This window comes from Pavona decussata, unplaced genomic scaffold (genome assembly GCF_977016875.1).
Source record: "Pavona decussata unplaced genomic scaffold, jaPavDecu1.1 SCAFFOLD_161, whole genome shotgun sequence".
NCBI classification, from domain to species: domain Eukaryota; kingdom Metazoa; phylum Cnidaria; class Anthozoa; order Scleractinia; family Agariciidae; genus Pavona; species Pavona decussata.
The window spans coordinates 210,926-234,800 of record NW_028145572.1 but is presented as its reverse complement, the minus strand read 5'-3'; the positions used below and the strand labels follow the sequence as shown (position 1 = coordinate 234,800).

Sequence of the window (23,875 nt, the reverse complement as noted above, 5' to 3'; positions counted from 1 at the left end):
ATCCAACCTGGACTTGGTACTACATTGCCCAAGTAACAGGTCAGCTTGCTTTTCTACAGGTTTCATACCAACACTCTTTATAGAATCTCTCCATAATAATGTCATTGTCATCTACTGTAAACCTTATTCCACAATAAAGATAACCTGAATAAATATAACATTTTAATATCACGTCTCTTTCAATACAAAATTAAGCGGTCCGTCTAAACAGGATCCCCGTTGCTAAGAGCCTAAGTGAAGAGTTTATCATGCGAAAAAAATGTTCTAAAATGAAAATCAAATTTTGAGGTAGAATCCAAGCTGTGATTTACTACATCCGATTAATTCACAAGGAATGCATACATGTAAACTATTAAGATCTACAAATCGCCGAAAGGGACAACTCGCGAGACGCGAGGTGCCAAAAGCATGGACCCTCGCTCACACACCGCATTCCTAGTCCTAATTCCTATTTCCTCATTAGCTCACTCTGAAAGATCGCAGTCAATGCGTTCGTTGGAGGGATGCACGAACGAAAAACAAAAGAAAAGAAAAAAATCGGACTGTTTTGTAGTCTAAAACTATTTTTAAAAATGTGTAACATCTTTGTTTCTTCTTTAGTGAAAAGCGCTCACTAAACAGTTGTGAAATTAAAGTACATGGATACAAAACGATAACGTACGGTTTTTCAGTTTCGTTAAGAAAATAATATCGTGAATCTGTATAGAGGTTATAGTAATGAAAGGAATTCAACAAAGTCACGGGAAAAATTCCAACAGTGGAATTCTAATTTTTTTTAAATTTAAATTTAGACCTAGAGAGTTTTTGAACTATATTTTTCACGGCATTTTCGTACAATACAACACCAAATTTGTTATTGTTGTCAATAAATAGGTTTTAAGATTAAAATATAAACGCAAAAAACTTATAATGGACATATAAAATGACTGGCCTTCGCCAATGTTTTCTTCCCCGAGACAAAACTGAAGAAGGCCTGGTAACAAGGCGTCTCCGATACTTTTAACTGCGTGACGTCACCGATTGAACTCAACTAGCTCCCAGGCTCTTACTTTTGCAGTTCGCGCACAGCTAGACTTGTGTAAATTAGATTGGACATACGCTCCCAATCAATTTGCCTTTTTGGTTCTAACTAGGGGCTATCTGAATCCTTCTATAGATGAAAGGCAATACAACAATACAAGATCGGTCAGGTTCCTTTGGCGGTTCAAACTGAAGAGCAGAAGTGGCAAACACCATTCCATCAAGCCAACGCTTAACAACGCTAATCCTAAGGAACTGGGGAATTTCCGATAAATGGTTTGAATTTCAGTATACAGTATTCTAACATAATGATGACAATAAAAAGTGTTTCTATACTGGCCAACACTTAAAATGCAACTGGATGCTGCTTTGTGCTTCCGTCAAATTAGGGGTTAGAGTTTCTTGGACCATCCTGCGATGTACAGTCGCAAACAGAGGCACCGTCTTTAAATGTATGTTTTCCATCTTTCGTTTCTTTCTTTCACTTAAATATCAATGATCACTGAGGCTGCAGCAATCTTTGTAATGGCTAAAGGTAGCGGTTGATGAATAATTTGCGGTCTCTCGTAAAATACTGTTTCTTCCATCTCGACATCATCAGGACTGCAATTAAAAGAAAATCACACAGAAACATGAAATCACTTGGAATATAGTTTGGTGCTGAAGTAATAAATAACATTATTTTTATCCTTAGGGTTTCTCCGAAAACGTGAAAGCTGTCGCCAAACGGAGACGTCAATCAGCCGCGTAAGGGAAGTTGTCAAATCTACTATACTACAAACTAGATGATGGTCTCTGCCTTCCCCCCCCCCCTCCCCCCTCCTCAACCTCCAAGCCGATGGTGTCTTCATTGCCTATCCACCCCTCTATCCAGCAGTAAAAAGACAATGAGATTCAAACCTCGCTTTTCTTTTTTATCTAGCAATGCTGACTCTTGCTAGCTGATCATTTCTTTGTCAACTCAAATTTTAAAGCCAATAAAATTTTGTTGGTTATGTTCATGAGAGAGGTGATGTCTTTGATACCCCTCCCCCACCCCAGACAAGGTGGGTCCTTTTCGAACAAACACGTTATGACCAGTTCCCTAAGTTTGTAGCTGCGAAATTAGAACACAGATTTTCATGGGTAACCAAGCGGACTCGTAAGTTGAATTGCAATTACACGAGGTGTGCAGTAATCGCCCATTAGTGCACGCCCATACCAAAGTCAACTTGCCGTGGGAAGGTCGTGTCTCGTGACCAAACAGTGAAAAGTTTGCACTGAATTTCGAGCGTGTTGAACTTGATCAAAGTGAAAGTATTTGTCGTATCTTGACAAATGTGAAAATTAGTGTTATTGCTATCTTATTTTTTATGTGTATAATTTAACCGATAATCAGAACGTACTCATGCAAAGTGATTCAAGCGTAGCCAACTAGCCAGGGCCCGGTTGTTGTAAATCCGATTAATACAAATCCCCAATTAAAAGTTAACCGAGGTTTTTATCTCGCTTGTTAAAAATGTTTTTAAAATCTGATGTTAAGCTTAAGGTAAAGAAAAGTCTAAGTTTTAAACTGAAGGGCAGAAACTTTTAGAAAAATTGTTATTGATTAGTAAGTAAACTCGAATCAAACTTTAACGTTAACCCAGGATTAGCTTAATCGGGCTTTGAACAACTGGGCCCTAGGAGTTGTAAATGGACACAAGTTAACTTTTTTGTTGTGCGTTAGGCTATCAAAGGTTGAAAAACTTGCTCTAACTTGCTCTTTCATGCATTCAAATCATTGCAAGTACAGAATCTAATTCTTGGCCAAGTTACCAGAGCTGGACAGCAGTCACAAACGGGTGCAAGTTTAAAACAAGCTCCTGAAGAAGGAACCACCAGAGCCCGTTTATTTTTAGAACGTATAGTTTTGTTACTGATTTTTATTTTTTAATAGTTGGGAATGTTTAGAAGCATTTGTTTTTTCAGGATAACGTTACACCGTTTAACTTTGCACTGAAATAAATTCTGAATCAATTGTTAATCAAACGACGTCTTAATGACCGAAAGCTATTGACGTACCTTCAATACTGATTTAATCCACTTCTTCGATTCTGGACGTTCCGGCGAAGAATCAGAAGATGAAGGAGTTGAGGGAGAAGTTGAACGTGCTCTCCTATTCAGTTTAGACAAAAGATTTTTAATGTTACTTTAACTCGACACCGCGCTCATATAACCACAATTTTAAAGAATAAGAATGGAATTAAATTTAGTTACAGTTCCACTCGGTAATTTCTTTTAATTTTTACATTTTATGTCCTAACATATTTATCATATTCAGTGTACTAAACGTTACTTCATTTCGTCATTTTTATTGTAAAAAAATTCCCAGTATCATATAGGGTTAATGGTGTTACTATTTTAACAAGTTTACTTGTTTACTGATTAATCGGACCGGATAACCTTTTCAGTGATATATCCCCACCTCATAGACCTTTCTCACACGGTGGCCATGTTGAATCTCAGGAGAATCAAAAGCTTTGTTTTTGCACGGCAAGCTTCGTACTGAATTCGCGTCTGGCCGAGGCTTGCCGTGCGAAAACAAAGCTTTTTATTCCCCCGAGACTCAACATGGCCGCGGAGTGATAAGGGTCTCTTAACATCTACGTTTTATTTCCGATTTTCATAGGTTTAACTTGTTAAAAGACGGGAAGTATAGTCAAGTCAAAAAAGATATAATTTTATGCATAATTTAAACTCGCATTTTTTAAAATGAATATGATGTAAGTTGCTACGTGTTCACTTAGTTTCGTTCTTTGACGGAAAAGGGGGAGACTGAGCACGAGATCAAGAACGAGTACGACTTCCAAATGGTGCTGATGATAATTGTGGTAATGATGATGATGATGATGATGATGATGATGATGATGATGATGATGATTGAAATTCGAAAGCCGTACTCGTGTTCAGTCTTGGAGCTAATAGAGAGCTTAAGCAACGACGACAGCGACGGAAAACATTACTTCATTTTATTGGTGTTTCTTCGCGATTATTTAAGCTTCCTAATATCGTATTGATGCGGGCATACGCAGTTTGCTTGTCTCTTTCCGCGCATGCCTGTTTACCTTCCTTATCATCACTATCATTAGCATTATTTCAGAATACATACCATGGCGCAGTAAACCTTTTTCTGTTAAACTTAGGGAACCTGTCAAACAGCCTCGTGGGGACCCCGTAGTTTGATGTACCTTCCTCAGAGTAAATGTCTTCACCAGGTTTAGCGCGCCGCAAATGTTTAGCGAGACGCACGCACAGGATTATAGTTAAGACAGAAAACGATGCTATGACACCAAGGCATAACCACACGGCATTCTGGGAACAAAAATCAGATGTTAGGGGAAAAGCTTTTTTATAGTAAGACATTTCTTGTAACAACAAGAACTTTTATCAATTAACCCGTTCCACATCATCCTTGGCAACAGGTGATCAAGGTGTTGTATGGAAAACGCCTGGATTAAGATAGCGCCTATCCAGTCCTGCTCGAAGGAGCTTCATAAAAGGCAAGAGTTAACTAAATTAACATTTAAACAAACTAAAATCGCTAAGAATAAAAGGCTTTTTAAAAAAAGGAAGGTTTCAAGATTGGATTTAAAACTAGTATTTAGATTGTCACATGAACGGATTGCTATCTGGCAAACTGTTCCAAAGTTCGGGAGCAGAAACAGAGAAGGCTCGAGACCCATAGGACTTCAGATTCAAGTTAACAGAATTCAGGCGTGATGCTGAACGTGACCAGACAGTTTGGACGGCGAGTAGTGGGTTATCAAATTTTAAATGCAGGTAGCAGATTGTTGGTGTAGTAGAGCCTTGAAGGTGAGCAGTAGAATCTTGATTTTAATACGTTCAGAGACCGGAATCCAATGAAGTTCGACCAAAATTAGGGTAATGTGATCATGTGATCGTACTTGCGGGAGCAAGTAATTAAGCGAGCAGGAGCATTCAGATAAGCAGATAAAAGTCATTTCACCATAACCACGAAAAACATTTCTATTAAAACAAGTTTAATTTCCTCCAACTACTTGGACGACATCTCTAATCCATATTACCTGCGACTGGAGAACGTAATGTATATCAGTCAAGTATATTCACTTAGTGTTAGATATTTAGGGAAGTGTTCAAAACTACTATACTCGAACAGGACCCACCAAAGCACAAAATAGATGGTGGTCTCTGCCTGCACCCCCCCCCCCCCCTCCTTCCTTACCTCAAAAGATGGTGTGCATCCAGACTAAAAAATACTGCAGCAGTAAAATTTGCTCCAGTAGTAAAACAATTACTGACATCCAAACCTCACTTTTCTAGTTTAACTCGCAATGCTGACTCTTGCTACCCGAATTTCTGTGTCAACTCAAATTTTGAAGCCAATAAAATTTTGTCGGTAATGTTCATGAGACGGGTGGTGTCTCCTATCCCAGTCAAGCTGGGTCTTCTTCGAACAAACTTGTTTTGACCAGTTCCCTTTTCACTTACTAAATGACGTCATACATACTCACCACCAGGCTCACAGCATTCGCACACACTTCAGACACTAAAATGTCATACACGTTCCTGATTGGATGACAATCTCCTACGTCATTTCTCAACTAAAGAAAGAACAAATGGAGAGTGATGTCATTCATAATCATATTCATACTACGCTCGTATGTCCATTGTTGGTTGGCAAGACACGACATGGTTTCGCCTTTCCTTCCATGATGTATTTTGTTACCTTGTTTATTGTGTCTTCTAAATATTGATCCATCCAGCCAAGTGTACGTCCTAACGACTTTTTACCCGCCTAAGATAAAACAAAGAAATCAATTCAACAGAAAAACTATTGGCAAAAATCTGCCAGAAAATGCAATTTTTTTATGTGAGTTAGTCGATAAAAATTCCCAGGGCATGAACACTCCAGATATGAGGGACTTCGTAGTAATGCGAATTCCCTTCTTTGATGTCTTTGTACGCAACTATAGGTTCATTTGCAGTCGTTACTTCTCAGTCTTATATGAGACAACGTCCAGGCAAAGCTTACTTGGCAAATGAATGATTCACAAATCATTTGTTCCGTGTCTCTCCGTTGCACGTTAGGGGCAAGTGAAAACGGTCAAAAGCGGAACCAGAATTCCTTCTGGCCATATTTCATTTAATAGAAAAGTGGGTTTGGGTCTCCCGGGTCCCTCCACTGGATCTATTGAAGTGTTCCCTCTCCCTGTAGTAGTGTGCAAGCGGGCCGCTAATAAGAAGAACTAACCTCGTTTGCAAGAACCAAACCGTCGCCTTCTAGAATATTTCTAAACGCTATTCTTGAAAGATCAATTTTGTTGGCATCGTTCTTGGGAAAAAAGCAAAGAGAAGTAAAAATTACAAAAAGTAAACAACTTCTTAGTACGCATTAAAGAAAATAAACGAAGAATCCTTAATCTTTAACAGATTCCTCTCAAATACTGAAGAGTATTTGTTACTTTGTACAGTGACCGGACAACGAGAACGCCACAAAACAATCGGTTTGATGAGGAAAAAACAATCGCCCTATACGTGCATTTTGAATTTTGGTACATTTCTTCTCCGCTCTCTGCAAAACAACAACGTGAAATGACCAAATTTAACCTCTAATTTGTGGAGAACGTTAGAACACGGCGGTGAATTCCTTCCGGTTGCTACCATTTAGTTCCTGCAAGTTGAACGAGTTAGTGTAATCGTAACATAGTTGAAGTAACGTGAAGTATACTGTGGTTGTCGATAGCAAACAGTTATCGATGACAAAACATCTCGTGTAAATCAAGTTACCGCCCTACAAATGGTGAAAAATAGTTTTCCTTTTCAAATTGAAGACTACTTTAATTGTCAATAACAAACGGGGCAGTTTTGTTATCGACAACTCACTTTCACCCGTCTGTGACGGAAGTCATCGAAGCCTAAAGTCTATTGCAGCTCGACCTAAATGTGGCCGCCATTTTCTGCCCGATGTACACATGCGCATTACAAACAAGTTTCCAGCTCCCTGAAAAAAAAACAGGTTGTCGACAACAAAACTTTTCGTGTGTGGAAACCTATTTCTGAACGCTAACAGTTGTCGATTGAAAATGATCGTCGATAACTTGCCTCGTCTGTGGAGGCCCTCAAGGCCTACAAAGAGGAGGCAAATTGTTATCGACGATAAGTTCCCTGGTTTCCTACCTCAAAAGTTAAGAGGAGAATCCGAGAAGGATGTTGGATTTGAAATTTAAAAATGAACATAGTATGCGATGTAGTAAGCGCTAGGAATTCAAAACCACCGCTAGCTGTACATATCATGATTTTGACAAATCTTACACTGGAAGGAGTTGTTTCAAGTCTTCAAAATGTTTTAACTAGAATGGCGTTAGCAAAATCAAGTTTCTTTTTTTTTTTTTTTTTCGTTTTAACTATTTCCACATGGAGTAAAATGATGGAGATAAGTTTTCTTACCATTACATTCATGTTTTTCGTCATCAAAAGCTGTGATTTCTCGGTCAGTTCACCCTGAAAAAGATACAGAACAAAGGCATCGTTTGAATCTTGGCGCAAACCATTAAAGTGTGACCGGCTTGTACCGTGGCTGGAAATCTTCTATGGTGGCTCGAACTCGATTTATAATATCGTGGTGGGCTATCTCACCACATTTCATTTCATTATTTATTTATTTATTTATTTATTTACTTATTTATTTATTTATTTGTTTATCTATTTAGTGATTTGAGTGATTGGACATACGTACCTTACTGCAATTATATTAAATAGCGTTTTCATATGAAGGCAAACTACAATTTCAGTCTCAACAGACGACTCAAAGCAGTTTTTCGTTACTGTATACTAACAGTTTTGGACAATTTCCTTCTTACAGCTGATTTTGCAAACGTCCGCGATCGTTTGTAATCGTTTGGCTGCTCTGAGAATTATCCAAACTGATCCGAGAATAAAGTTTTCATGCTTAATTACTTCTTATTTGACTGTATTCTTTCTAACATTGTTGCAATATTAGATGTATATTGAAGTATTTAACTGATTAATCAAATTACTCCAAATTAATTACAACCCAAACATTTATAAGGATTATGTTCTCACCACGAGTGCTTTAGATGTATTTACTGTATCTTCCTCTAATTTCTTCAATGCGTCTTTGGTCGAACGTAGCTTTCCTGCAACTCCTGCTGAGACCTGAAGTAGGAAGAAAGTATCAAGGCTCTAGGGCTTTAAAACTGTTGTTCAGAATGTCATCCCACGATCATTCAGTAAACATTTTTGCTACCAATTCTACGAAACGAATGCGGAGAAACTTAAAACTTGAACAATTTCGAAGAAACGTTTTCTTAAAACAAAGTATTTCACTCTTGTTTGACTTTGTTACTTCATTTCAAACTAATTCTTCTATTCGCGTCTTCGTTATTCTTTGCATGCTTGTATTCATGATCATTTTAATTCTCTCTGTTGTTTTTTATTCTTATATCGTCAACGCACAAGTACAACAGTTTACTCTCTGTTTGTTTGTTCCACTGCTTCCTGGTTGACGTTTTTGTTTGTTGTTGGTGTTTGTCTGTTTGTTTGTTTGTTTGTTTGTTGTTTCGTTTCTTTCTTACTATACCGTAAATCAAAAGTTTTAAGAAAACGACAAAACATTTAAGTACAAAGCGTTGTAAGTTGAATTTATGATAAGTAGACAAAAATGTTAATTATGATAAAAGGTGACAACAGAATGAAGATGGCAGAAGTCTCTGTCGAAACTTAAATGTTTTGTCGTTTTCTTAAAACTTTTGACTTGCCTGCTAGTATCATACCGTAAATATAGTGAAACTCACTTGTTCAGAAGCCGCGGTTTCCAGATCGCCGGCAAATGTTGTCAGCGATAAACTGTTCCTTAACAAAGGTTTCGCCGTCTTTAAAACCAAACAAATAAGAAAACATGTTAATACAGTGGAACCTTGATCTAACGAACCTCTATACAGCGAAGTCCTCGGTATAACGAACGATATTCTCCAGCCCAGCCTTTTAAAATGTACGGAACAGAACCTCGATATCGTGGTTCCACTGTACAGCGTTTCTACCGGCGAACATCCAGACTTATAAGTAAACATTCTGACTAAAAAATGTTTCTTCTTGGTACTAAATTCAATAGTTTCAAGCCGCTTCCTTTTTACATCCTTTAGAATATGCTGCCGATTTTTTCTTTCTCTAATGAGCTGCTAGTAAACAATTACTTTTTAAAAATGAAATTTTAAGACGGTGCTTATTTCATGCAGTGTTGGTTTTTCTGTTAAAACGAAAACCGACTTTTAACCTGATTTCCAAAACTGGCTACCACAAAATCTAGTGCGCATCAACATTTTAATACCAAAGTAATGCGCAAGCGTTGTTGAAAACCTAGCTTGATTTTTTTACCTCCATTGCGTATTTGAAGAACTCGATTTCTTGGATTCCAGACATGAAAGTATCGTTCACAGCTTTTCTGGTGTCTTCTGATACAAGTCTGATGTCTATTAACGTGGCGTTGAGCTCCGCAAGAATTTCATCCATTGCTGGTATTTTCTGTGACAAGATACACAAAGCACGCAGTGAAAAAAAAACTCTTTTGCATTGTTTCCTTTGAATAATTTAAGGACACACTTACATTGTATCCGCGATAGCCTTTATCTACGGATGTGGGGTTTGTACAGTAGGTTATTAAAGCGTAAACGAAGGATTATCCGTAACAATTTATTGCTGGATTGAAACGGACGCGTACAAAAATAAATTTGATTGATTGATGGATGAACGGATGAATGGACGAATGGATGGATGCAAAGGAAGGCTGAATAATTCGGGATCAGGATGGTTACAGCCAGGTACGCTCTTTTGGGTTACAGCCGAACAGTACAGCATTTTCCATTTGTCACCGCTTGTAAAGACAATCAGTTTACTTTGTTTCCCGGGGTATCCAATCGATGGAATCGATAATCGATGACAATCGATATCCATCGATACCAATCGATATCAATTAATCGATTGATATTGATAATCGATGACCAATCGATGGCGAAGATTCGTGTGGTTATCGATTGGTATCGATTATCAATACCAATCGATAGATAAATTGGTATCGATTGGTTGCAGATTGAGGGAACCGGAATCGACGCATAAAAGACACAACTTTTTACGCAGTAATTATAAACACATTTCATTTTAATGTTAACAGGAGAACAATACTCTCTTCTTTTTCTTTAACGTTAATGCTCCGTCCACAGGAATCCGTTTTTTTTTTTTTTTTTTGCAAATTAAAAGTTTGTTCCATGGGCCAATCTATAGACTTCAAAAAACGGAAAGTGGTTGCATCGTGCCTTCACCGAAAAATTCTGGTAACAGAAGTTGTACTTTTGCTAACAATGAAATTGCCAACAACAGCAGCATGAGTTGCTACAAAATAATGAATAAAGCAGCAATACCTAGCCTTATAATAACGAACCTAATCGTGCTTAAAACAAAGATCACATACATACAAACTAAAAAATATATGAAGGCGCCAGTTGTGTCTAAAAGAAATAAAGTATGCAGCAAAAGATAAAAAAGACGTTCCTTTTTTTTTCATCATAGTAGGAAGCCATTTTAGTTTTGGTGTTTGGTATATTCTGGGTCGGAATTTGTTTTTTCCAATTTCATCCCCAGGGCTTCCTAAAAATGGCGGATGATCGGACAGGTAACGTGCGTGACGTCTCTTCAAGGTTGCTGAGCCAATCGATAGCAATCGATGAACGGTTTTTGTGTGGTTATCGATTGGTCATCGATTGGCCGATACCAATCGGTACCAATTAACTAATGTTATCGATTGATATCGATTGATCGTTGAATTTCCGATCATCGGTTTCCATCGATTGGATACCCCGGGTTTGTTTCCAACAACCGCTTCTCGGCCGTAAATAATTTTAAAAAGAAGACAGTAAATTTCAATCAATGCTGAGTCTTGTGAATATAAAAGTATTTCCAGGGCCAAGAATATACTAAATAGATCTTGCACATTCTTGTAGTGGTGACCTGTTGAAACTATACATTGATTTAGGTAGTTGACGTGTACACTTTATGAAACACTTATACGACGCAAATTTGAATTCATAGACTCACATCTTTGTAACTTGTCATGTTTTCAAATTTGAATTTGCTGTCGAGTCGTAGTAGTTCCCAGGGTGTCTCGTGTTGGCTGCATCTTCTGTAAAATAAGCATAAAGAAAATTGCGCCTTAAAATTAAAATGAACTGATATCTGTCATGAGAGAGCTCTAATACCCTGTACAGTAAATGTCTTGAATCACTAGCATTAAACTAGTTAAGGTTATTCATTGTTTGATGGTTCTTGAAACAATCAATTAGATAACATGGAAAAACAGGGTTATTCCCTTACACTGTATAATGTGGACTTTGTAGACTCCTGGGACACGATTTACACTCAGCCGGACCCTTGGTGGTCAGTATAGGTTTGCGCCTGTAGTCTCTCTGTTCTCTTGCTTCTTAGACAACAAAAGTTCTTTCTCCACTCATGCCAGGTGTGTAAATGTGTAACATCGAACAGTGCTGGAGGGTGATTATAAGAAGTACTAGCATTCCACCCAGGAAGGAGTGGTAATACTCTTAGTTTCTTCGAGTTTTGGAAGTAGTAATACTTCTACTCACGCCATACTGGGTTTTCCCTTGATAGACTAGCATACCATCCACAGGGATAAAAGACAAAGTGATACTCCAAGTTATTTTATGCTGGGTATTCTGTGCTTGTCAAGCACCCCCATCCTTGCAGGGTTGCGCCGTATTACTTCTAGTTACCCATTGTTGGCAGAAATCAAATTAAACTCCTGCCGCATGGCCACCCGTTCGCTTAGGTCTGGGAATCCTGGTCTGGGAACACATTTATCGCCTTTTACCAACCGATTCCTATAATCCCCCCCCCCCCCAGCCACCATTCCCCTGCATTCTTTTTGTTTACCTGAGTATATCAGATAGTTGAATGTCAATGATTCCATTTCCCAGCACTGCTTTAGAGACAGGATAGTACCCCAAAGTTGACGGATCATCAATGGTCTGAAACAAAGCGAACAACCATACGTTGATAAACATCGCAAATATACCCTCTCTTTTCTCGATCCTGTTCAAGTGGAGCGATGACATTCTATTCAAGTTGAGTAAAGGCAACCAATTCAATTCCCGACCACAACACAAGCTTTATGCTAAGGCGCGCGTGGCAGTTACTTGGCTTGCCTTTCGATTCTGGCCTGCATCATTTATTTCACACGATTAGCGAATTAGAGTAAGCAGTGAGGGTACGCCTTTGTTGCGATAAAAAATGCGAGAGAGGACTCGCCCTGCAGCCTGTAGCAAAGCTCCACCACATTTTCTTTGCTGCCCACTGTCAGAGCTAACACCTAGAACAGGTCAACCTACGTATTGTCGAAATTAAAATATAATTCCCTAACAATTATTAAGATTTCATCTTTGTTGTGGTAATAAATGCTTATAGATTTTCCCGCTTTAGGGTGTTTAAAACGATACAAGCAAGCTTTCAACACCTTCGGTTACTCACCTTTTCTAACAGGCTCAGGTCAGCGGCTGACTCACAAAGCACAGTGGCGTTGGCTCCCAGGAAGAATGTAACAGCCAGAATGAGATTCAGAAAGAATGCACTGAAGAAATACAGACCTACAACACTGTAGAAAAGGAAATCATGACATGTTCATGAAACTATCACTCCACGCAACAAAAAGCGTCATAAATAGAAGTACACTTTCAGAATAGGACATTTTCACTATGGCGTCATTTTACTACAACTACCAGAATCCTTCTGTTTTTGTTTTCTCATGCTAATTAGAGCTATTGTTCTTTGCTGTCCACTGGGATTACAAAATTTGAATTTGAAAAGGAAAATGAAATGAATTCTGGTAGTTGTAGTAAAATGACGCCATCATGAAAATGCCCTATTCCTTCATAATTCTATCCAGACTAGACAGAATGGAAACCAAATAAGGTTAAAAGAGTTTATTACAGTTACACTCGCTGAACTCTGTTGTTTTCTCACCACATTAGTGCCCTTCCCGCGCAGTTCGAAGTATCCGAGCGTGTGCTTGGTGTATCAGATGGACTGGAACCAAGAGCCCCGGATATGAGTGAGAGGAATGTCAACAGCACAACAAACACGACCGCTAGCGAGATGGACAGCAGCGTCATCCACCTAAAACAAACAACAATCCAACATTTTATCGAACTGCAAACTTCGAAGCTCCTCAAGGCAAAATTTGGAACAATATTGGTATTTTATTTGGCTCGTACTTCATTTATATTAAATTATCTGTACGGTTAAAGAAAACAGTCCATACGAGGATACACTAATAAAATTTATGGTTGTTGTTGTGTTTTTGGTTTTTTTTTTTTTTTTTTTTTTGTGGTTTTGTGTCGCCTGTCGTTCGTGTCGTTGTTGTTGCTGTAGTCTATTTTTGTTTTGTTTTGTTTTGTTTTTACAAATAGTACTCCATTTGATTGTTAGAACATTAAGATTCTAATCAATTCTACCAACAGGAAAAGCCATTTGCGGTGACTTTGGTTCTAGCTACCTTGAGGTGGCAGAGTTAACGCGGGATATCTGTCGTGGCGAAAGTTGTTTGTGGTATATTCGTACTCCGCTTGCTTGTTTGAAGTACTCCAATCTTTTCTTATTTAATTTAATAATTGCCGCCGTATCATGTCGTATTGACGACATTCTTTTATTCATTAGACCCTGTAAAACCCGCTGCACTGTACCTGTATTTATCGTATCTGTTCAATAATCCACCTTTTCCAAATATACTGTGCACTTCAGTTTTCGTTGGAAGTAAAATTTCTGTTTCAAGCTGAAAGAGAGGAAGGGTTACAAATATGGTGTTCATTTTTGCAAGACATGTGCAAAGTATCTGAAATACTACATAATAATAATAATAAGACGAAGACATTTTGTTATGATAATGCACGGCGGCGCGAATGTATGAATTTTATTTACGAGTGGTAAATGTTGTTTTTAACGCGAGAAAATAAAATGCCTATCTTCAAGCCACCATGTAATTTTCGTTTTATTATATATACAGACAAATCTTCCGCTTGCTACTTTTCACCGACTGTCTGCACAAACAACCGTGAAAAAGCGGGAAATGACGTCATCAATATCCTCACTAGTGAGGCTATGGAAAATACGAGTGGTGTATTTTCCAGTTAAACACTCCTGTCTATATAATAATAAACAGGACAAATTCGTAATTCCTGTGTGCGTGTGACTGCTGACACGTTTTGCATCCGACTTCTTCAGGTCATAGAATGAGATCATACTTTGACTTTAGCTATCCGGCTAGCTATTTTTTAAAGCCACTGTCGCCGGAGTAGTAAGGAAGGAGGATTTGAAGAAACAACTTACCGCATTGCCACCTTTTCTCAGCGAATCAACCATCTTGGAAGCAAAATCTTGGAGTTCTTTGGTGAAATCTATTATTTCTGGAGTTAAGAATAAAGAATTAAATGTTGTTAGAACAAAAATGGTTTATCCTCATTTCAAACAACATTAGCCGGATCAAGTAATTCATTTGGGTTTCAGCACAAAAGAAAAGAAAGTAAAAGCAAAAAATCATTTATTTAAAGCAACTAACAAAAGATCAGGATAAAGCTTCAATTCAACCAGTAATCAGACGAGCTTCAACACCAGTACTGATGCGCGCTGCACAGGAAAGGTTAACGTTAAAACCGTTACTTAAGCAATATTTTCTCAAGACAGATGGTCTCACGTCGATCACAGCGCTGCAAAATAAGCTCGTTGTTGCAGGGAATGGGGAGGGAAAATGGATGTGAGTTACGAACGCTTTGGTTAGCGAAGCGAAGAGGAAAGCTCACCTTCTGTTCCAGATGACGTCACCTCGTAGACTTTCGCAGGCATTGAATTGAATGTATCCTGCCCCTAAGAAGAAGGATGCATATGGTTTACAACGTTGATTGATTTTACTTTTGCAGTCTTTTAATTTGTTAGTTTGCTTGTTTGTTATTTTTTTTGATCAAATCATTTTGTTTTTCTTTGTCACCTACTGTATGGCCTAAGGCCCGCGCGAGCGGGACACCATAAAAAAAGTATGGTTAAAATCTAATATAGTATGCGAGTTATTTAAATGTTCAAGCCATATACCTTGACTTTTCATGTCAGTAGCCCTGGACAATACAATAGTAGTATGCGGTTTCAGTATTTGAGGAATGGCGTGCTGGTGTTCGAATCCGGCCATTTGGAGACCTTTTTTAACGGAGACAAATTCTTCCAAAATGGGTTAATATCTCAGAGATGCGAGTAAATTTGAATGGACACATTATTTTTGGGTTATAATAATTGCCCGTTAGAAGCCCCACTACAGGTAGCTTATATGTAGCTCGATGAAAAAGGTAAATTTCTCCCTCATGAACGCAACACGATGGCAGCGATGGTAGGGTTGTACTACACATTTACTACCAGGGTTCCCGCTTTCCAATCCCTATACATGTTTGAAATAAAACGAAGAGATGTTGACCAAGAATCTGAATTTACATTATTTTCATTATCTTACGAAGTATTAATGAAATCTGCTACATGCACAAACCTGAGTGCCTTGCGCGTCAAAGTCATTTCTCGCAAGAATTGCTTCTATGTTTGATAACTCTTGTGCTACATCTGGAACCTACAACGAAGAAACAGTCTTGATTACACTTTAAATATAATGAAATGTCACGAAAAATCAGTTCAGCCTCGAGAAAAGGTGAGATTTCCTTACATAGACATTGCGATTGCAAATTCGTCTGCGAGTTTGATCACTGAAGATTCCTGAAGAAGTATCATGAGAATTGACTTGAGTCTCTGTCAGATCAACCCGGTTGCCACCTAAGGTACCTGTATACCCCAGAGTAAGTTTTAAATTATTGTCGGCAAATTTCAAGTTGGTATGTGTGATCATTACAAAAACAGTATGAATGCAGAACCCAGGACGCGTATCGCATATGAACGTGGCAGCGCATTAGCTAGAGCACTGGGAGGGCCTGGGTCCGTAACATGATCACGATGAATATAGCATTTTTCTTAGTCTGATATCCCCCTGGCATGTTTTACGACATTCCCACAAACCAACTTGTGTTTGCTGACACAGCGCGCTGTGAAAGGCGCCGTGTAACACGTCTCACATACGTCACGCGAAATCGAACGAACGCAAGCACAGTAGCAAGCACTATAAACATGATAAACTGGATACTTGTAACCTGTTTTCACTGCGAAATAGGAAATAAGGACAAAGAGTACAACGACATAAGATTTAAAGACAACGGGAAAAAGAGTGCCCAATTATCTTCGGTTGTCAGGAAACCTCTCACACTCCCATCATTCACGCTAATGAGATTCATGAACTGTATGATAGACATCACAAGGCGTCCCCTAACCTTAATTCTCACTAAAATAATAATAATAATAATAATAATAATAATAATAATAAGAGCACTTATAGAGCACTGTGTCTGCTAATTGCTCAAAGCGCTGTACAACAATGGTTAAACTATCGGGTGATGAATATTACGTTAAAATGATCAATGTGTTTTTATAGAGACCTTTAGATTCTAGTACGAGTACGAGTACGACTACGAGATTTTACTTCGAGTTTTTAGCGAAGTACTAAGAACAGATATATCACAGCAAGTTTCATTTCACTCTTTACGAACGACGAACTTGACGCAGTTGGCTTGAATGATGATAGTGAAGTCCTTTCGTGTTTCCAAAAAGACGAGATCACCTACGTTTCGAGGACTCGTTTTTGCCACTACGATATTCTCACAAAAACTCGTAGTAAAATGACGACAGCTATCACGTTTTCCCGTCAAAATGACACTGGTTCACGCGCGCGCGCTCTTTGTTTATTGGAGAAACTCGTAGTCGTACTCGTACTAGAATCTAAAGGTCTCTAATGTCACACACATAATTCTGTCAAGCATGAAGTCATATGAAAACGACAAAAAGACCTGTTTTATATGAAGTACCCAAATTCAGGGTTAGGTGCATTTCTGGACATAAGTGAGTTAAAGTGGATCACAGTAGCACATTACCTGATTGAAGTCGGCCTCAGCCTGAAGATTATCTCCAGCAGGTATCTTATCACACGCGCCAGCCGTAACTGATGGCGGATCATTAGTGCAATCTGTCTTGGCTTCTGTCAATTTGTTACGTGCTTCATCTAAGCCAGTACGAAGTTTCTGACCTTGCGCGCTTAGATTCTGCACTACATCTTTGACATCCTTTAACGAGTCTTTCAGATCTGTAAGCTCTGTTTAGCAGAATGCGAAACACATAATGAGAGCAATAGGTTGCAACAAGTAAAAAGACCTTCTCCTTGATATGGGTAGGCATTGGCCTAATTGGCTTGTGTGTGTATACATCTACCTACATCTGATGGTTTTATTTGAACATAGTAAGAACATAGGCTACCACAATCCTTCCGTCATCAAAGCCCATTCCCCCTATTTCTGGTAAATTAACACGGAAACTTACTTGGTCCCAGTTCCCTAACATCATGCAAGAGAGTATCGACGGCCTGTTCGGATCTCTGAACGACCGGTGTTGTGATATTGACCGGCAAATCTGCAAATATCAAAATCAATCCAAGATTAACTTGTCAATTTCCGTTCAGTTTTGACCTCTGGGTGGCTAAAGCATGTTATAGGTACACTTCTTACTTAAATCACTGAAGTAAAATATCAATCACCTTATAATTAAATCCAACAAAATGAATTTTACGTGCTGCTTAATGTACTATCTTAACTGGTACAGAATTAAGTCAGTCTTCTAAAACACGAACATCTGAAGAAAAACACCGCTCCATAATAGACCCTTTTCCAAAATGGCGGCAACAGATTTGAATGAGTTAAAATTGAACTGAATGAAAAAGTGATACAAGCGCTGGAAAGAGCACTTTAACTTTAGTAACCTTGCAAAGTTTCAGCATATTAGGTGTTATACCAGATTAAGAAATGTAAGATGAAATTTGACAAATTTACAGACGTTTATATGACTGGGGGTGTACGTCATACCCCCAGTCATACAAACGTCTGTAAATTTTTCATTTTTCAACTTACATTTTCTCAGCTGATATAACACCTGATATGCTGAAATTTTGCAGGGTTGTTAAAGTAAAAGTGCTCTGTCTAGTGTTGGTATACTTTTTTAATTTTAACTTATTTTAATTTTCGGTCGCCATTTTGGAGAAGGGTCTATTATATTCAAAGAACTTTGAAAATGTTCGTCTAAAATTAACAATGATTGGCGAATTTTTGCTATGAAGAAAACTAACATTCTACTCACATGACAATTCCTGTGATATCAGCCTGATGGTAAAATTCATATTTTCGCCAGTTACTTCGGACAGTTCCTAACAGAAAAAGACGATTAAAAAATCATAAAAGTAAACAACGTAAATTGTTTTGAAAAAACAGAGAAGTTGAGTTGAGTTCTTGATTGACCGCTAGGCCAGTGACTTCAAGTGGCTTCGGAAACCTTTAAGGTAGACCTACCTTTAATGTGTTCTCCTTGTAAACAGCTACATCCACGATTGACTTCATAAACGTAGAATCCAGCGTGGGAACTGCTAATTCTGTTTTATCATTGACAAGACTGATTGAAAAGGCGGCAACCCTATGAGGAGTTTACATAAAATACGTCAACAATAACCATCACAGCCATCATTAAACGCCATTGAAGCTTCTGGCAACACCATCAGAAAAGATAAGTACATATACGTTCTTCGTAGGTGCAGGAGCTTCTCTATCTGTTTTATAACCGAAAAAAGTGGTCGAAAGGCAGCTATTCTACAGAATTAAAGTACATTTGAAAGTTTATAATTATCATCACCGCCATTATCAAAGTTTCATGTGCCCACCATCAGAAAAGATAGGCACGCCATGCGTACATGTGGGAACTGTCATAAGGTCAGTTTGAATAATTCGTACAACATCTTATGCGTTGACTTCAGTTCTTTCTTTTCTTTTGAATTTTGAGAAACGTTTGTAATGCGCAATTTTGCCATATTAATAACATAAAAGAATCACTATGTTTCGCTCCGTGTCTTTCGATATTACCGGCGGAACCACTGAGCTATGTTTTTGTCTGTACTCGAGATAGAACACTCGATTTTAAAAGTTTCACAATTTTGAGGTTCTCTTTCCATCAGTATCGCTGCAAAGTTCTCTTTCTTCGGAAGGCGACCTTCAAAATTAGGAAAATTGGGAATTGGTCCATGAGTCACTGATACTCACATGATCAGAGCTGAACAAACTGAGATCGCAGCTGTGAAAAGCTGTCGTGATTTCCTTGGATTGGTCTCCATTTCCTCCTCTATCAGTTCTCCGCCACACTTTCCTTTGCACCGGAAACAACAGAATACGATACCGACCAGCGGTATTAAAAAGGCGCTTATGAGCGAAATGGAGGTGAGAATGGTGACGGGGAGATTTTCTGAGATCACCTGAAAAGAGAAAGACTCAACGATAAAATCTGAGCTATCGGTCAATTACATCGCCAGTAAACTGGCCAATCAGGGTGAGCTGACATTGCAAAAACGAAAGCTGATTTTCACTAACCTCGTACCCAGATCTCAGTCGGTTCGGCCTAACCGTGGGAGATCTGGGCAGGAGATTAGATTTTCACATAACGCTGAGGAGGGCTTCCGCTGGGTTAGAAGAGGCAATACTTCCCTCAACAATCCTGCAGCAACACTCTAAAGTTCAAAGGCCAAAGGCTACATTTTCGTTTTGTTTTGTTAATACTTGCAACTGCCTTTACATTGATACATCATCTATAATCAAGTTTCCTCTGAGTGACTTTTGATTTCTTTCGAGTCACTTTTGGCGATTTTCCGACGTCATGGACAAAATTTTGAAATCCAATATGGCGGTTTAGAAAATTTCCACATTGAGTAAAATCTAAAACTCAAGAAATTACCCCTGTAGTAAAAAGTTTAAAATGGGCCTTTCACCCCAGCAACAAACAAACCGGTCTCACCTCTTTTGTTATGTATCCTGCAGTGAAATTTGCCTTTCCATTAAAAGTTCGTATTGCATCTTTGATGGCATCTGTTTTTCGATAAATACAATGTTAGTCAAATTATGACTCTTTGTTTTGCCTAGTAGAACAAATATTTTTGTAAGATCAGCCACCAACCTAGATGTTTCCTGATGCACATAACCAATGACCATGTAATCAATAATATTTTAGTTATAGCAAAACTTAAATCCTTCTTGTTTGCCAGGCATCCAATGCTAACACAATCGTGTTGGATGAGAACGCACGACTTACACTGAACCACAGTTTCTTTTTCCTTTTAGCCAGGATTAAGATTAAACTCTCTGCTTAATCTCGAACCCAGACGTTTTGTCTTCCGATAAAACTCTCCCAAAGAGTGAGAAGATCTGGGCACGAGATTAGCGCAGCTCGTAGACTGTACACTGCACAAAAAATTGGATTTGCTCTTTTTTTGATTCGTATCAAAGATGAGGTCAAATATAATAACATTTTTGACAACACATTTGATGTGCTTAAAAAATACGTCAAATATGTGACGCCTTTGCATATACCTTTGCTCGAATCAAAAGTGAGTTCAAATGTATTAACAACTTTGACCCTACCTTTGACGCGCGTCAAATTGAAATCAAATAGGTGATGTCAAATGTAGTACAACTTTGACTTCGCCTATGACGCGCATCAAAGGTGGATCAAATATGTGATATCTTTACAAATATCTTTGATTCGAATCAAATTTGCCTCCACCTTTGACGCGCGTGAATCAAATGCGGCCTTTGTCACCTGCGATTCGAATCAAAGGTGGCCTTTGACATTCTTTGACCACACATTTGATGTTGCGCAAAGGCGTTTTTTCGTGTAGTGGTAATGATCTCTTTTTATATAAAGTCTTAACTTTCATTGCGTTAGTGGAGACAGACTAATTTGCAGTAATTATTCGACAAACAAATTCCACTTGAAAAATCTCGAGCTGACTTTTCCGTGCGAAGGTTGGCTGATTTGAGACCCATCTTGTTGTTACCTCGGACAAAAAACGTTATTCAGTCCGAATTGGTTCCCTCTCTGCGCAGGTGTGAGTGTGGCATTATCAACGCCTTAATGGAGAAGATTCCTGCATGAGATGCGTTAGCATCCTATCGTAGCTGCTTCCTAGCCTTTCTTGTAGGCTTTGCATGCAGCCTTCGAGCGACTTGTTCTTCATGACCGTGACCGTGAATGGAGCTAAAAGTTACACTAAAGTTGGTAAGATTTAGCAATAGAGGATGAAACAATTTGAAAATATCTTTTGGGTCCAGGTTATAGAACGGGTTGGAACTGAATATCAGTGGCTCGAATCGTATGAAAGTACAACTGAATTAAAAAACAATGGCTGTGTAAACTGCTGCTGTGTTTACCGGTTGGTCATTTTACCCAGCTCAAAGCTAATTAACATGAGTTGGTTTGATCAACTGAATTGGCCACCGTAAAGAGGTACAAAAGCTAATGTTCGAGCCCTAGCTCTTGTCAGAGTGTATCGTTACGATCTGACGAAAGGTGGTTAGCGCTCGAAATGTCAGCTTTTGTTGTCTTTAATTACGGTAGCCAATTTATTTTATCAACTGTTGAGAAAACGAAGTTTTCACTCCCTCACCCGCACAGCAATACAACAACACAGTTTCTTTAAAATATCTCCCCATTTATCAAAGGTAACATATTTCGGAAACTGATTTCGTCAAGAGAAGATAGGAACCTTATAATCATCCTAAGCAATATCAAGAGTCCGTCAACCCACCCTATTATATTTGTCTAATTGGCGTTAGTCAGATCGATTATAACCTTATTTGTCTTTGTTTAATAAGCCACGTACGTTCATGGTGATTACAAAGAAATTTCGCGTTTATACAATGAAACTCCCTCCAAATACCAGAGAAAAATGAGCGGGTACCGGGTCGGCAGAACAAAGATTAACCGGTGAATCTTATAATCAAAACAAACTATTGTAGTCTTCTCTTTCGCATCCTTAACTTATGATCTTTATATGGTCTGCCATTCTCTTCAAGTGCGAATGAATGAGTTGAAAATGACAGAGTAATCGGAGAAAGTTTTTAATCGTCGAGTTGTTGTAAAACAAAACTGTTCAAAACGTTTGAATTTCCATTACATACCGCTTGTTTTATCTCAGTTTTTTAAAAGCGGCTTTCAAAGATTTTATCCACTAAATTATTGACAAAGGGGATGCAACAATGTTTGACGGCATAACTTAAAACGTTCAGTTGAACTATCGAAACCGAGGACAAAAATTATTTAAGCGCTCTATCATTTTACGGCCGAATGTATAACAGAAAACTTTCGAAAAAAAACGCTTCAAACATTTTCAAGACACAATCATAATTCATATCAGAATTCAGTTAGGATTTAGAGATTTGTGATACAACCGACTGACTCCGATCCCTTCGCTCATTAAGAGTCTTTTATTGCGTCGACTGGATTATATCTCCTTTAAGAGAAAATAATGAGCAATTTTCGCTTGAAAATTGACAAACTTGACAGAGAAAGCGCGTTGAAATTATTAGTTTGTCGCACACTTGACTGATTCTGTGACGGTCTTTGACACTACATTACACAGCCCACTGCACAAAAAGTTTACCTCCTTAGCTACTGAAGCTACACTTAATAAAATTCATGTCTACGATTAAAGAAAAGAAAACCTTTATATTCCGCTGAGCCTGAGATTCAGGCAAAAGTCACTGAAAGTCACTGGAAAAAGTCACTAAGAGCCATTGATAAAATCATTTCCGGTTTAATGATAAGATGACAGGAAAACTTACCGTACGGTGGCGAATAATTCAAAGACAAAACCACTGCTTCTGCTACCGTATCGTAACTGGCCAAAAACCAATCACTCTTGCTTTTTCTCAAGGTATAATTACTTCCCTTGCTGAGTGGAGAAAAGATAATGCTATCTCCTCGAAGAGTACCTTTGCCTTCTACGGTGATGAAACCGCCGGCGATATGAAACAATATAAAGATTAAAACGAAATTGTTCTCCTTCGTAAAGAAGGCCATCTTTCTGCGGCTGTCTCAGATCATTTATGTTGCCTGTTCTTGCAAAAGATTTCAGGAATAAGGTGAAATTAGCAGTAAAGAAACCGGTGATGGCGGGCGCATTGTAGCGGCAATCAAAACAAAATGTGTTCATTTTACGATTTACTTTCGCACGTCGACAATCACTCGTGACGTCACCGTTCCATTCAGGTTGCGCGCGCGAGGCATCGTGGTCATGTCATTGAGAGTCGCTTGATTTTCTTGCCTATTGGATCGGATAAAGCCTGAATCAGTAACCAAAATAAAATATATATATATATTATAGTAATCAAAATTTGCTTTCAGTTGGATGTCAATCACTTCACCGCTAAGAAAATTCGAGCGTCTCTGAAACTGACTTGAAAGACGAAGTACATTTTACCAGAAGAACATAACACCCTTCTTTTGTGTTCTTCTCATGATTTACACACATCTTTTCAATATCGTCGAAAACCGATCTTACAAATTTGGAAATGTTTCTTCATGCCGATCCAGATTTTCTGGACATATTCGATATTCCAGTTATGAAAAGACTTCCGCTACCACCACATGAGCGAGAGAAATTAACTCTTCTCACCGACCTCACCCAGAAAATAACTTCTTTCGAGTGATATCTGAACAATGGCAGAAATCGAGAAAATAGAACCTGACCCAATCTTGGCTGTCATTGATTTTCATCAGCCAGGACAGAAACTAATCAAGGCGAGGCGAAAATAAGGCCAGCTGATGAGTGACT

General features: G+C 38.5%; 1 protein-coding gene across 5 annotated transcripts; it reads right to left on the bottom strand.

The window, feature by feature from the left end:
• Positions 1-758: 758 nt before the first annotated feature.
• LOC146464543 (prominin-1-A-like) lies at positions 759-23,264 on the bottom strand. 5 transcript variants are annotated; one of them, XM_085129371.1, is made up of 25 exons: positions 22,884-23,264; positions 20,059-20,129; positions 19,314-19,522; positions 18,573-18,693; positions 18,364-18,430; positions 17,554-17,643; positions 17,112-17,329; positions 15,629-15,706; positions 14,901-14,964; positions 14,431-14,507; positions 13,788-13,876; positions 13,069-13,221; positions 12,577-12,700; positions 11,983-12,077; positions 11,131-11,215; positions 9,418-9,564; positions 8,838-8,915; positions 8,107-8,199; positions 7,471-7,524; positions 6,275-6,355; positions 5,750-5,818; positions 5,535-5,624; positions 4,151-4,353; positions 3,064-3,157; positions 759-1,623 (listed from the first exon to the last, which is right to left on the bottom strand). In XM_085129371.1, the coding sequence occupies exons 1-25, from the start codon at positions 23,119-23,121 to the stop codon at positions 1,618-1,620; spliced, it is 2,694 nt and encodes an 897-aa protein (XP_084985497.1). In that variant the 5' UTR covers positions 23,122-23,264; the 3' UTR covers positions 759-1,617. The 5 variants fall into 5 exon arrangements, with proteins under 5 accessions (XP_084985497.1, XP_084985496.1, XP_084985500.1 ...); XM_085129370.1 differs by lacking the exon at positions 3,064-3,157; XM_085129374.1 differs by lacking the exons at positions 3,064-3,157; positions 4,151-4,353.
• Between the last annotated feature and the right edge of the window lie 611 nt (positions 23,265-23,875).